The sequence below is a fragment of the Cyprinus carpio genome, chromosome A12 (genome assembly GCF_018340385.1).
Source record: "Cyprinus carpio isolate SPL01 chromosome A12, ASM1834038v1, whole genome shotgun sequence".
NCBI lineage: Eukaryota > Metazoa > Chordata > Actinopteri > Cypriniformes > Cyprinidae > Cyprinus > Cyprinus carpio.
The window spans coordinates 23530212-23543046 of NC_056583.1; the positions used below are offsets into that span (position 1 = coordinate 23530212).

The 12835-nt window shown below is 37.0% G+C and overlaps 1 protein-coding gene across 1 annotated transcript; it reads right to left on the bottom strand.

Annotated features, from left to right (window-relative positions):
* Positions 1-2921: 2921 nt before the first annotated feature.
* On the bottom strand, positions 2922-6960 carry LOC109093133 (sushi, nidogen and EGF-like domain-containing protein 1). The gene is made up of 9 exons (XM_019106866.2): positions 6876-6960; positions 5907-6001; positions 5754-5786; positions 4533-4660; positions 4152-4430; positions 3904-3999; positions 3647-3797; positions 3447-3523; positions 2922-3355 (listed from the first exon to the last, which is right to left on the bottom strand). Exons 2-9 carry the CDS (start codon positions 5962-5964, stop codon positions 3275-3277), a joined length of 903 nt encoding a protein of 300 aa, XP_018962411.1. The 5' UTR covers positions 5965-6001; positions 6876-6960; the 3' UTR covers positions 2922-3274.
* Between the last annotated feature and the right edge of the window lie 5875 nt (positions 6961-12835).

Here is a 12835-nt window from a genome sequence, read left to right on the forward strand (position 1 = left end):
TTTTAAAGCATTAGTATCTCACTCACCTTCATTAAGCTGCTGTCTTCCTCTAGAGGTGAGTAAAGAAAAATACAATTTCCCCTCAACCATCAGCACCAATAAACTAAAATAAGCTCTTTTCTCAGTGACAGTTTAATATCAAATACACTGTATATGTCAGTATTTAAATATTTTTGTGTACTCCTTTTTTTATACAATTTATTTTTGTCAACCCAAATGAAGCAAGCTTGTTGTTTTACTTGCTAAAGTGTGCATTAATCAGACAAAAGAAGAGACCATCAATACCAAAGTTTAAAAGGCAAAATACATATTTTACAACTTGGTTGAGTATTTGTCTTCTAATATAAGGTATGTTTTAGTAAATGAACTTAGACTTTAATTTCTTAAGTTTGATGAGTTTTAAACCCCTAAAGCAATTAAAAGGATCTAATACAAAGGATGACGTGACAGAAAAAGACTGATTAATCAAATTTTTTTTCATTGTATATGCCCAATTATATTTGTATGTAGATGACTTTATGTGTGTGAGAAACAGAAAGCAAGTTGAAGAGTGAGAGATTATAAAAGTTCCTTTTCCTGTGCAGTGACATTCCCCTCATTATCAGTTTCTACATCTTGAAAACAGCAGTGACATTCATCATCATAGACTTAATGAACCAGTCTCTGCTTTAATTTCCTTCCGTGGATGAGGCTGATGTTACAGCTGTCTTTTTAACTTTCCTCAGCTTTATCTTGATGCTTCTTGACAGTCCATGACTGACCAGCTCTTGTTTTATCTGAAACAAAGGTAGACAGATCAAAATGCATTTTATTTCTATTTCAAAAAACACAAAATGCTCCAATAACTTACTTTCTGCAAAACAGCCTCAATGTTTCCACTTTGTGTTAGGTCTGAAAATGATGTAAGCCTCACTTGAAGTCCCACGACATTTTCTAAAGGGATACACAAACATAAGACATTATAACAAATATAAAAACAAACTGACACATAATCTTGATGAAACTCTTACCTACTGTAATCCACTGTTTGCGCTGAAGGCACACCGTTCAGGAACGTTTATGTTACTTGTGTTCTTCAGGTTTCGGTAGTTGCCATTAATTGAATCGGGAATTACAAATGTATGTGGTATGTTGGAGTTTATTGTGTCGTATCCAGCCTATTAAAATAATGGTAAAAAAAAAAAAAATTAATACTACAAATTATTAAGTTAAAAGTTAATACTACTTCAATCCTGTGATGCTTGTTTTACCTCCACTGGACCATATAGCACAGCACAGTCACCATAATTCATCAGAAATTAAAACCACTTGAAACAGGATTGCCTGAAAAGAAAAGAAACAAGATCTTGATTCATAGTCTATACAGTGTTTGGCCTGAATTATTACAGAGCTTTGCTGAGGTCCATAATTCCAAGTGACAAAAAAGACTGAAGCACTGAAGTTCATCTGAGGGAAATATTGGTTTATATCCTGTATGACACGATCGAGAGCACTTCCATTTGTGTACTGCTGATACAAGAACACGCCTTTGTAATAGTCATTAAAGTCATTCCAGAGGGATCTTCAACATTCCTAATGACTGAGAATACAGGAATGACGTGTGACAAAAGATTGTTGAGCTACACAAATTAGGAAATGGCAAAAAGAAAATAGCACAATCTCCATTTTTAATTCAATAATTTAATTCAATAAAGTTTAAATCAGCTGAAGATGTTATACTGCCCCACACAAGGTGAAGATGGTACAAGTGGATTAACAATTTGTGAAAATTTTGGTTCTGGTTCTAATAAAGGTGTGTATTACCTTATCATCAGCTGGTGTGCCCAAGATGGCCACCAAAGGACATTCCAGTGTCTATGTTTTGCTCCACCTGGGTCTCCCTCGTTACCCTCCTTGTTTGCGTTAGCTATTCTAAGCGTTTTCTTGTATCATTGTTACCCTTGCTATCCTTGTCTTTGCCTTACCTAGCCTGTGTTTTTGACTCTGGACCCTAACCGTAGATCGTTTCTGGATTACTCTTTTGTCTTGCCTTGGATGTTATTATTTGTTACTGTTATTGCCCTGCTTGTGTTGACTACGTTCTGTTTAATAAAATCTGCACATGGCTCTCCTGCTCCATTGTCATGCTGTCCGTAACAATGATAGCTTTGCATGAGGAAAAGACACAAATTTACAGAGACGGGATTTCTGAATTGAACTTAAGGATCGGATTGGTCTGACCAGGTTTGCGAACAGAATCAACGAGTCATTAAAAGTTCTCATTCAAAAAAGCGATTTGTTCACAAATGAATTAACCACATTGATGATATCATGATAATGTCATGAATGTGCAAGAAAGTGTACAAGTTTTTAGTCAATCACAATATACATTTTAGTTTATTCACCACACAAAATCATCATAAGACTCATTAAAAAATAATAATAATTAAATTGCACTGACCACTTTTATGGTGTTTTGTGACCTTTTTGAAGGTTAAATCTTTTAAATGAAACTTAATGAAAACTGGTGATTTGAAATCTTTAATAACTGGTATATTTGCTGTCAGACACTTAAACTGGTTGTTGCATTGCTGCCTTGTGTAGAACTGATTATAGCTGAACTCGTTTCATAATCGATGAACTTGACAGTTATTGAATTGAACTAAATCAACACTAAACTGAATTGAGCTGAACAATCACGCTACTGTCTTGTTAGAGCTGATATACAGCACAAGTTTCCATCACTGATTCTGCTTTTTACCTGTTTATAACTGTGAAGCTGCTTTGAAATTATAGAATAATAAAGGTGACTTGACATGCAGTCAAACATTATTATTTTTATTAAACCACAAATTTATATGCCCATATTAAACATGCTTAAGTGATATTACAGACAGAAATAAGCAGGAAGAATCATGCATTGAGATGGAATATGACATTAATCCATTTGGGAGACACTTTTATTCAAAGCAACATACATTCAAACTATACTGTACATTATCCTAGACAAGTGTTTGTATCCTTATAAGATATAGTTCTAATGAAGGCGAATGAGAAAAACTTTCAGTAAAACTCTGGTTAGTTTAAACTTATGCAGCTGACATTTGATACACACAACATGATTTATACCAATCCATTGGACCTCTTCTATGAAACTTTTATGCTGGTTAGAGTCTTTTGCAATCCTTTGTAAACCACCTTAATGAAAAACTGAAGCTATTACATCATCAGTCGTCAGGGATATGTGTCAAATGTTAAACAAACTTTTTACTTCTTTTCCTGATGGAAAATGAAATTACGGCTTTGTCTTTTGCAGTTTTCTAAACTTCAGTTCAATGTTGTTTGGCAGACCGTACTTGACCAGCTCCTGCTTTATCTGAAACACAGATGGACAAACAGAACAAATTTGCCCATGTGGTCGATTTGAACCATATTCTGTTTAAATATTCGTAGTAAGCGTGACATACTTGCTGTAAAACTATTTCAGTGCTCTCTGTCAGGTCTAAAAATGAGGAAAGTCTCACTCGAAATCCAATGACATTGTCTAAAGGGAAATGCACACAAACACCTAAAATGTTCGTTTTTGTTTGGGTGACACTAATTATACAAACACAATATGGTATTATATGAAATTGATCAAAACGTTATCTATAGATAAGGCTTTTACTTTTGCTGTTTCCTGGTCCACCGTCCACCCTGAAGGCCCATCGACCGGGAACATTAACATTACTGGAGTTCCTGAGGTTTGAGATGGAGCTCCCATTGTTTGATCCAGGAATCACAAAGTAGTGTGTGGAGCTTACTGTGTCATAACCAGCCTGAAAGTATGTATAAATATTATTCATATAAATAGTATTTATAGAGGACATAAAGTTTAGTAATAGTAACTTTTTGTTCTCAATAAAGAAAACATGTTTCTTTTACCTGCACCAGATGTCTAGTTACAGCAATGTCACCATAATTCATCAGAATAAATGAAAAATTACGGCCTGAAATTAAAACCACTTGAAACGATGTTTCCTGCAAAAATTGAAAGATAATCATTTAAGTTTAGCAATCTATTGTTGTTTTCTTGGTTACTGTCTTTATGGTCTACTTTATTCACATGCCCTCAGAAAATGAATCATGAACAAAGTGAAAACATTCACATTTCAGAAGAATATCAAACTTACTGTGTTATTTAAGCTGTAGTAAGCGACTTTATCCCACGTTGCAACAAACACCCAAGAGGCAGTGAAGTACAGATTTGGGAAATGTGTGTTTATATCCTGAGTGGCGCGTGTGAGAACATTTCCACTGGTGTACTGATTATATGAAACTACACCTCTCATGCCGTTGTCAAGATCAGTCCAGAGACCAGCAATTATATCTTGGCTTCCTCTAGCGGGGAATGAGTAGGGAACATATGCTGATGAAGGCTCGTTGAATGTGAGGTGTCCATTATTATTAACCTGCACCATTAGAAATACTGTCAAAATCACTGATCACAGATGAGTTTATAAAAAATTCAACAAACATTTAGACTCAGAATCAAGATGGAATCAAATTCTTACATAAATCTGCTGGTATGTGCGGTCAAAGAACAGAAATGGACTCAACAGCTGAATAACAGAGGAGCTTCCATCATCAACAGCAGCATTTATTGTGTCTCCAGCGGCTGAGCCAAATGGGTAGAATAATGCTTGTGTTGCCAAAAGAAGAAAAAATTCTGACATTATTTCTCACAGATTTATGGGGCTCATGTTTGAATATAGCTGTGTATATTAGTAGCAAGATAATGATGCCCTCTGGTGGCCGACTCATGTGGATGTTACAATATTAAAGTAAAACAATGGAAAATGGGGGAAATCTTATGAAATAAAGGTTTTTCTTTGGGGGGGGGGGGGGGGGGGGGGGGGTTTATTTATGTGCCTTCAATATTGAAGATTGGACATTTTCTCCACCCAGCTAGGGCTAGGCGCATCAACCATAACACCTTCCAGGACAGCCAGGAACCTTGGAGTTGTGATTGATGATCAGCTGAATTTCACAGACCACATTGCTAAAACTGCCTGGTCCTTCAGATTTGCCTTATACAACATTAGAAAGATCAACTACACAACATGCTATACAACATGCTACACAACTAAAGCTAAAGCTTGTTCTTCAAGCTCTTGCTCTGTCCAGGCTGGACTATTGCAACACTCTCTTGGCAGTTCTTCCAGTCAGGTCTATCAAACCTCTGCAGCTAATCCAGAATGTGGCAGCGAGAGTAGTCTTTAATGATCTGAAAAGAGTGCATGTCACACCTCTGTTCATCTGTTGCACTGGATACTAACAGCCACTCGCATAAAATTCAAGGATTTGATGTTTGCCTTCAAAACAAGCACTGGCTCTGCACTCCTTCACCTACAGTAAATTCAATACTTCAGACTTATGTGCCCTCCAGAAGCTTGCGCTCTGGAAGTGAACAATGCTTTGTACTGCCATCCCAACTAGGCACAAAATCACTTTATATCAATAATGCTAAAGTACGTGACTAGTTAAAAAAAATAAAAAAATAATTTAAATCTTCAATCAGTCAAACGTTCTTTAAAAAAAAAAAAAAAAAAAAAATGCAAACGCAAACAAACACAAGAGGTGACTTTGGCGTATACAAAGATGCCATGCAGAAAAGTACCTAAGAAGTTCAATTCTGAAAAATGAGTATTCAGTTATAAAACAGTTCTAAGGTACATAAAAAATGTTGCATGTGCATATAATGATTCTTCAATCACTCGCAGCATTATTATTACCTGACACTGCGCTGTTTGTCCATGTGATGATTTCTGTATGAAACACAAAAAGACATGATGAAATGATTATGGTTAAAATTCAGAAACACACATCTGTATATTTATGCTGTCTTTGCCACATTAAGATCAAATAGATGGTAAACAAAACCTTACCGAGTGACAGGACAGATATGAACACCAGCAGATGTTGTGAAACTGGAGACAATCTCATGATGATGATGTCAGAGATAAAACCAGGAGTCCTTCTTCTGTAATCAGACAGCATTATTAGAGCATCATTTATTATTATTAATTCAGGTAAACCAATGTTTTTTTTTTAATGCCTTTTACAAACACCCCTTATAAGGAATCATAAAACACAAAAATAGACACACAAAAACACAGAAAAAAACAATTCATTCCTTTATTTATAACAAATAATATATTGTGTAAATATATGTGTTACACTGCTATATTGTAAATATGCAAGTTTATTTGCATTCTAATGTATACAGTATAGTTAAATATACCATTATAATCAGGGATACTGATAAACCAACATGGTTTACTCATAAATGTACTCATTTTAATTTTATCCACATTTAATAATTATTTTACAAACAACAAAGTAAGTCTCAATATGCTTTTCATTTACAATAATCAATAGTAAAATTTGACACTAGTATTACACTAGTATTACCTTTTTGTCATTCAGTCAAGTTACACTTATCAATTTATTTATTTATTTATTTATTTTATTTATTTTATTTTATTTATTTATTATTTTGCTTTTTTGAGTCAAATTTATTATTTCTGCTTTTTTGAGTCAAATTTGTCCGCTTTGTTTATTCAAAAATCATCTGCAAACGGATCAGTCCAATTTGCGAATGAATCATTCAATGGAATTATAGTGAACCAAATTTGACAGAATTGTCTCAAAAGAAAAATGCAGTCGCCTCAGAGCAGGTCCAGATTTCTATATGTTTTTATAAAATCTAGTGGATTAAAAATTAAGATATTTTGCTTTGGAAATAAAAGATACCCTATTATAATGTAATGTTTTTGTATATTAAACAAGTAAGGCCCAAGAAAATCAGTTCATAGCTCATGGAGCATTACATTAAAGATAATTATTTCACTTACCTCAGACAGCTGCTACGGCGATGCTCATGCGCCTGCTGTGGGTTAGCAGGAAGTTTGCACTGGTTTTTAATCTGGCCCTGCCTTTGCTCAAGGGCAGAACATCCCCTGTAATGATTTATTTATTTATTTATTTATTTTTTATTTTTTATTGGAACAACTTCTCTTTGGATCTTACATTTAGACTTTAGATTAGGTGACATGACAAGTGTCTGTGACAAAGCCAGCAAAACCATCTGTACACATTCCTTCAGTGAGCTCAGAAAGAACAGTAATGGCAGTGTAGAACTATCACATATTCATTAGTCAAAAAAATTAGCTTTAATTTACATGGATTTAATGCCCCTGCTCCTGTCCTCGTCCACAAATTAATTTATATCAGATGCCAAAGTGACTGCAACACATTTTGCCTAATTATAAATAATGTTACACCTGTCTACTGTAAATATCAGCAAACAGTTAAACTAGTCAATATATAACAAACTTAATAAAGTCATTTTCCTATTTTGATCCACTTATCAAGTGAGATATAAAGATACCTAAATATTTCATATAAATGTAATTAAATATTTAGTACAGAGTGATATTAAATAACAACATAGTGTTAGGGTTAAGATTTTGTTTAGGGTTAGTTACATGTAATTATGCAGAATTTACCTGATTACAACAGTACAACATGGGGTGGTGGGGGGCGGGGGTGCACCCCTAGTTCCCACGGCCGTGTGTGTGTGTGTCTGTTTGTGTCTAATTTTGCCAGAGACAGAAAGGGACTTCCCTTTCCTTTTGAGTGACATATTTATCAGTATACACTTGTTTCCAAAGAAACAACCATCTTTCATATTTTCCCCAACAAATATGCACTGTATGCCAACATTATATGCAATTCTTAACCTGACAGCAAAACATTAAAGGAATAGGTCATCCAGAAACATCTTCATTTACACACCTCACCCAGGGTACAAATCCTCAACTGTGATGTCCTTTATTCAATGTGCAAAAAAAGTGAAAATTTGAAGAATTGCCTTTAAAAAAGTACTAAATAAAAATGAACATGCATTTTGCATGATCCCCTGTATTTTGGTAAAAAAATAAAATAAAAATAAAATAACATTTTGCAGATTCTGCAAGATGTATGTTAGCTTTTGACAACTGTATATCTGGAATTTTTCGCACAGAATGGTAAAACATTTAACTCTTGTGTCAACATTCAGGGGAAGTACCTTCATTCACTAGGTGCGTCTTTGTGTCTGTTGTATCCTCATTCTGTGCATGCCTGGTGGTGTCAGCTGCTGATTTACATTCAGTATCTTGAGCTGAAATGTTGTTTTACCGTCCAGTTATCTCTGCTTATAAGGAAAACAGACTAACATTTTGAGGGCTAGTTGTACTTTATCTGTGAAATTGTGTGATTGACAAACAATATTGCCAATATGCAAATACACACATAACAGAGAATATATGTCCGGGATAAAATAGCATCATCAAAATAACCACCATAATCTTATATAATTTCAAAACAAATTAAATTTGCATTGTCACATGCTCCTTCAGAAGTCATTCCAACTATGCTCACAATTTTGCAGAATTGGGCTTCCATACATTACTACAATATATGTTTATAAAAACCATATAGCACTTTAATATGCATTAATCAGTAATGATCAGCTATATGTTAGCCAAGCATCAGTATGGCTAAGGCCAAATGTTATCTTGGTAATTTCTACGAGCTTTTTGGTAAAGTGTACCTTCAGTGAGCCACCAAACGGGGTCAGTGTTACTCCATATCCAGTGTGCTTGTGTTTTGTAGGCCACTTCTTCAGGCAAAAGCAGCTGAGGTCTGAACGAGAGAAACACATCAAAGGATGAGTCATGATTTCCCTTAACATTTATCCAGGGCTCTTAACTGGCGGGCCTCACAGCTTCCCTGCTTTAAACTCAGATGAGTGGAAGTCTGACTATTAGGAAATGCCCTGTGATCACAGAGGAAAGATGACAGATGAGAGATATTGATACTTACCCTCCTGAAGGGCGTAGAGATGAAACAGAAACACTTCAGGACCAGTGGAGACCTTCGTCACTTTATAATATAAGCAGTAAAAGTTTAATTAATTGGAAACAATATTCAAAGAGACACTTCAATACATTTTTAGAGAAACACGTCATCAGCACAATGAGAAATGTTGCGTTATCTGTAAATGGCTCTAATAAGCGAGCCACTGTCAAGAGCTTTTATCTCTCGTCTTTTTTCCTGCCAAGAATAAGAATATTCTCATTATTCTGTGACTTTGGCCCATAATTAACATTAGATTAATGAATGTATCTGTCTGCCGGCTGCATGACAGGAAATGTATCTTCAAAGGTCAGTTAGATGTCGTTGAGATCAGATTGGTATAATATCAGATGTCCAAACGCTCATGTCAGGAGATTCGTTATGTTCTCTCATCTGCCAAGCAAACAGTCTCTGATGTACTTTGAAGGGGACAAGACTGTTTAGTGCAACATCTACATTTAGGGAATAGTGAGTGTGCAACCTGCAAATCTTTTGCAGGTCAAGTCCATTACCAGTCAAAAGTTTGGAATAATTGAAATTGTTTTTAAAAGAAGTCTCTTTTGTTCACCAAGGCTGCATTTCTTTGATCAATCAATCATTAAAAATAAAATAAAGAGTACAGTAAAAGATATTGTGCAATAATATTACAATTTAAAAGAATTGTTGTCTATTTGATTGTTTTAAAATGTAATTTATTCCTGTGATCAAAGCTGAATTTTCAGCATCATTACTCCAGTCTTCAGTGTCACATGATCTTCAGAAATCATTCTTATATGCTGAATTGCTGCTCAAGAAACATTTCTGATTATTATCAATATTGAAAACAGTTGTGCTGATTCATATTTTTATGGAAAGCATTATATACTGTACTATATCCTACCATTCAGCAGTTTATATGGTAAGATTTATTTATTTACAGTAAAGACATTAATAATAATACAAAATTTCAAATAAGTGCTGTTGAACTTTCTATTTATTTTTGAACTTTGAAATAAATGTTTTTGAACTTTCCATTTTAAGAATCCTGAAAAAAAAAAAAAAAATATTCCAATTTTTTAAAAAGTAGTGTATATTTTCTGCAGGACGGATAAAAAGAATTTGTCGAAGCAAATTTACCCATATCTAAAAATATATAATGCACATTTTACTAAAAGCTAACAACCACTTGAACCATTTTTTCATTGGCCACATTCTGTAGATGTTTTCATTTGATTTGACAGCATACATAATGAAATATATTTAGGGAGTAGGATTTTTATGTTAGCATTAGTTTTAGTCTCATTTCTCAGTCGGCACATTTTACCCCACGCTCCTCCTGTATACAGTAAATTAATGTCAGCATCTTAATGAGATCAAACCTGTATCTTCTGAGGGTTGCTAGCTAAAGTACTCCGCAGAATAATCTGTGAATGCAACAAAAATCAACATTTTAACTAAGATTTCTAACTATTGTGGAGTACAGAGAGAGAGAGATGCAAGTCATTTTGAGCTGCAGTTGCCGCTGTATCTCAGCTCTCATCTTTACATCTTGTGTCTATGGCCGGTCTCCTAGCAACACTCCACGGCGTGTTAATTGCTCTGGAAGCACCTGTGGTTTCTAATGATGCCGGTACTGATGCAAATGTGGAATTCCTTTAATCAGAGCATGGAGGAATTAGCATTACTGTCCGTGCACTTGCAGTCAGAGACAGACTGTGAGTGAACACGTCTACACACTCAGCACTGCACAGACAGATGTAACAAGCACACCCAATACTTGAAAAAATGCTTTGAAGATGAAATCAGATTTCACCCTATTAACTTTAATACACATTTCTGGTCTTATAATGGATGATTCCAATGAAAATAGTTTCTTTTATCAAAATGTAATTATTTAATCCACATCTGAAAGGACTTTTCAACTTCTTCCTTTCAACCACCCGGGTGGTTTTTTTACCATGTAATCAACTTTAGGTGCATGTATTGTTGAATTTTGGTTGAATATCCTGTTTCACTCATAAATACAGATGAATGTTTTTGTCAGACTGGAGATGTGTTTTTCAGATGGACAAACCAGCTGAGCAAATGTCTTAAAAGTCTGAGATTTTAGTTAAATTAAGTAGCATTATTATTATTATTATTATTATTATTATTATTATTATTATTATTATTATTATTATGTTAATTCATCCATAACATCCTGTAAAATATACATTTTCATGGTTTAACTGAAAATTTGATTAAAATATTATTATATATTTTAAAAAAAGCAAACTTGAAAAATCAGATTTTTTGTGATCTTAAATATATATTTTAAAAAATTATATTATACTAACAAATTGCACTTAGTACTGAGACCACTTCGTATAGGAAAAATTTTTATGTTATGAAAAAAACAAAATTTGAGGTTCCCTTTCTTAGGTCACTTCGATGCTGCGGTGACGTCACCGTATGGGAACACCTTCGGTGTGACGAATGTCTGAAGCCCTATACCATCTCGCCAATCCTATTGGCCAAATAGCGCTTGGCACCGCCCTACGCATGCGTACGCATCGTATACCCGGGCGCCGCGCGCTATTTCGCTCAGATTTCATTTCCTTCAGGAAAGAGAATCATCTGTGCCCTGGAATCATCTCGCGTTCATAGCGGTTTTCTCGAGCAGTGTTAACTCCTCTTCGCGGACGCGATGAGCTTTCGAAAGTGCAAGGAACCGTGTACCAGGTTCATCACTAAGGGAGACACTCACGAAAGGTGCGTAGTCTGTTTGGGGATTACATCACGCGCAGTCTGCGCTTAGTGGACTTTCCTCTTGTCCCCACTATGATGGCCTGCGACTTAAAGTACTGCGCTCGGCCGAGGTAGAAGTGTTTTCCAAGGTCGCCCCCGCGTCTAACCCCCGCCGTGTCGCTTCTGCGGCTGCCGAGGCACCGCACGAGGCGATGGCTTGGGGAGACATGTGCGACCTCACTTACGACGACAGCTCGGCGCTGGAGTTTTCTCCACATCGCTCGCTCTCCCCTACCCGAGTGCAGGATGCCACCTTCGTCGAACCCGTTGTGTTCTCGGACGGGGGTTTACAGCCCACCCCGGAGGCATACGATGCTATCTCCTTCGGTTGTGGGCAGTTCGACGACGACGTCTTATCCACCGCGGCTTCGGAGTCTGAGGACTTCGTGGCAGATACGGACAGCCCTCTCCCTCCTAGCGGACAGGAGAAGCGCGTCTCTCCCTCCTACAGCGAGCTGTTGGATGTGGTCTCCCGTGCGGTGGGTAAGCTGGGACTGGACTGGGAGGTTGAGAAGGCCGAGGCCCAACCTTCATCTAAGCTGGACGACCGTTTTTTTGACTAGTCGTGCTCCCGCGCAGCCCCGTAGGCCCCTGCCTTTTTTCCCGGACCTCCACCAGGAGGTTTCGAGGTCCTGGAAGCAGCCCTACTCGGCGCGCATCACGAACGCTGCGGCTGCGGATTTCGCCACCATTTCAGATATGGCGAACCGTGGCTATACAGCGATGCCTCCGGTTGAGGAGACTCTCGCCGAACATCTGGCGCCTAATTCGGCCACGGGCATGGAAGTCTCGCCCCTCCTTCCTTCGAAGGCGTGTCGAGTCACGTCTAGCCTCGTCGGGAAATCTTACATGGCTGCTGGCCAGGCGGCCGCATCGCTCCACTCTATGGCGGTCCTCCAGGCCTACCAAGCGGAGCTTTTAAAGGATCTCAACGAGGGGGAGGGCATCACACCCGAGGCTGTGAAAGAGCTGCGTCAGGCAACGGATTTGGCGCTACGCGCTACCAAACATACTGCTCGGGCAGTGGGCCGTTCCATGGCTGGTTTGATTACGGTCGAGCGCCACCTTTGGCTGAATCTCACCGATATCAAAGAAAAGGATAAATCTTTTCTCATGGACGCGCCCATTTCTAAGGACGGTTTGTTTG

Bases quoted from the DNA above. Each gene is read 5' to 3' on its own strand.
- LOC109093133 (XM_019106866.2), bottom strand. From the start codon at position 5,964: ATGAGATTGTCTCCAGTTTCACAACATCTGCTGGTGTTCATATCTGTC. The intron at 4,661-5,753 runs GTAATAATAATG...TGGCAACACAAG, and splicing joins GACAAACAGCGCAGTGTCAG to CATTATTCTACCCATTTGGC. The intron at 4,000-4,151 runs GTAAGTTTGATA...CAATTTTTGCAG, and splicing joins ACTACAGCTTAAATAACACA to GAAACATCGTTTCAAGTGGT.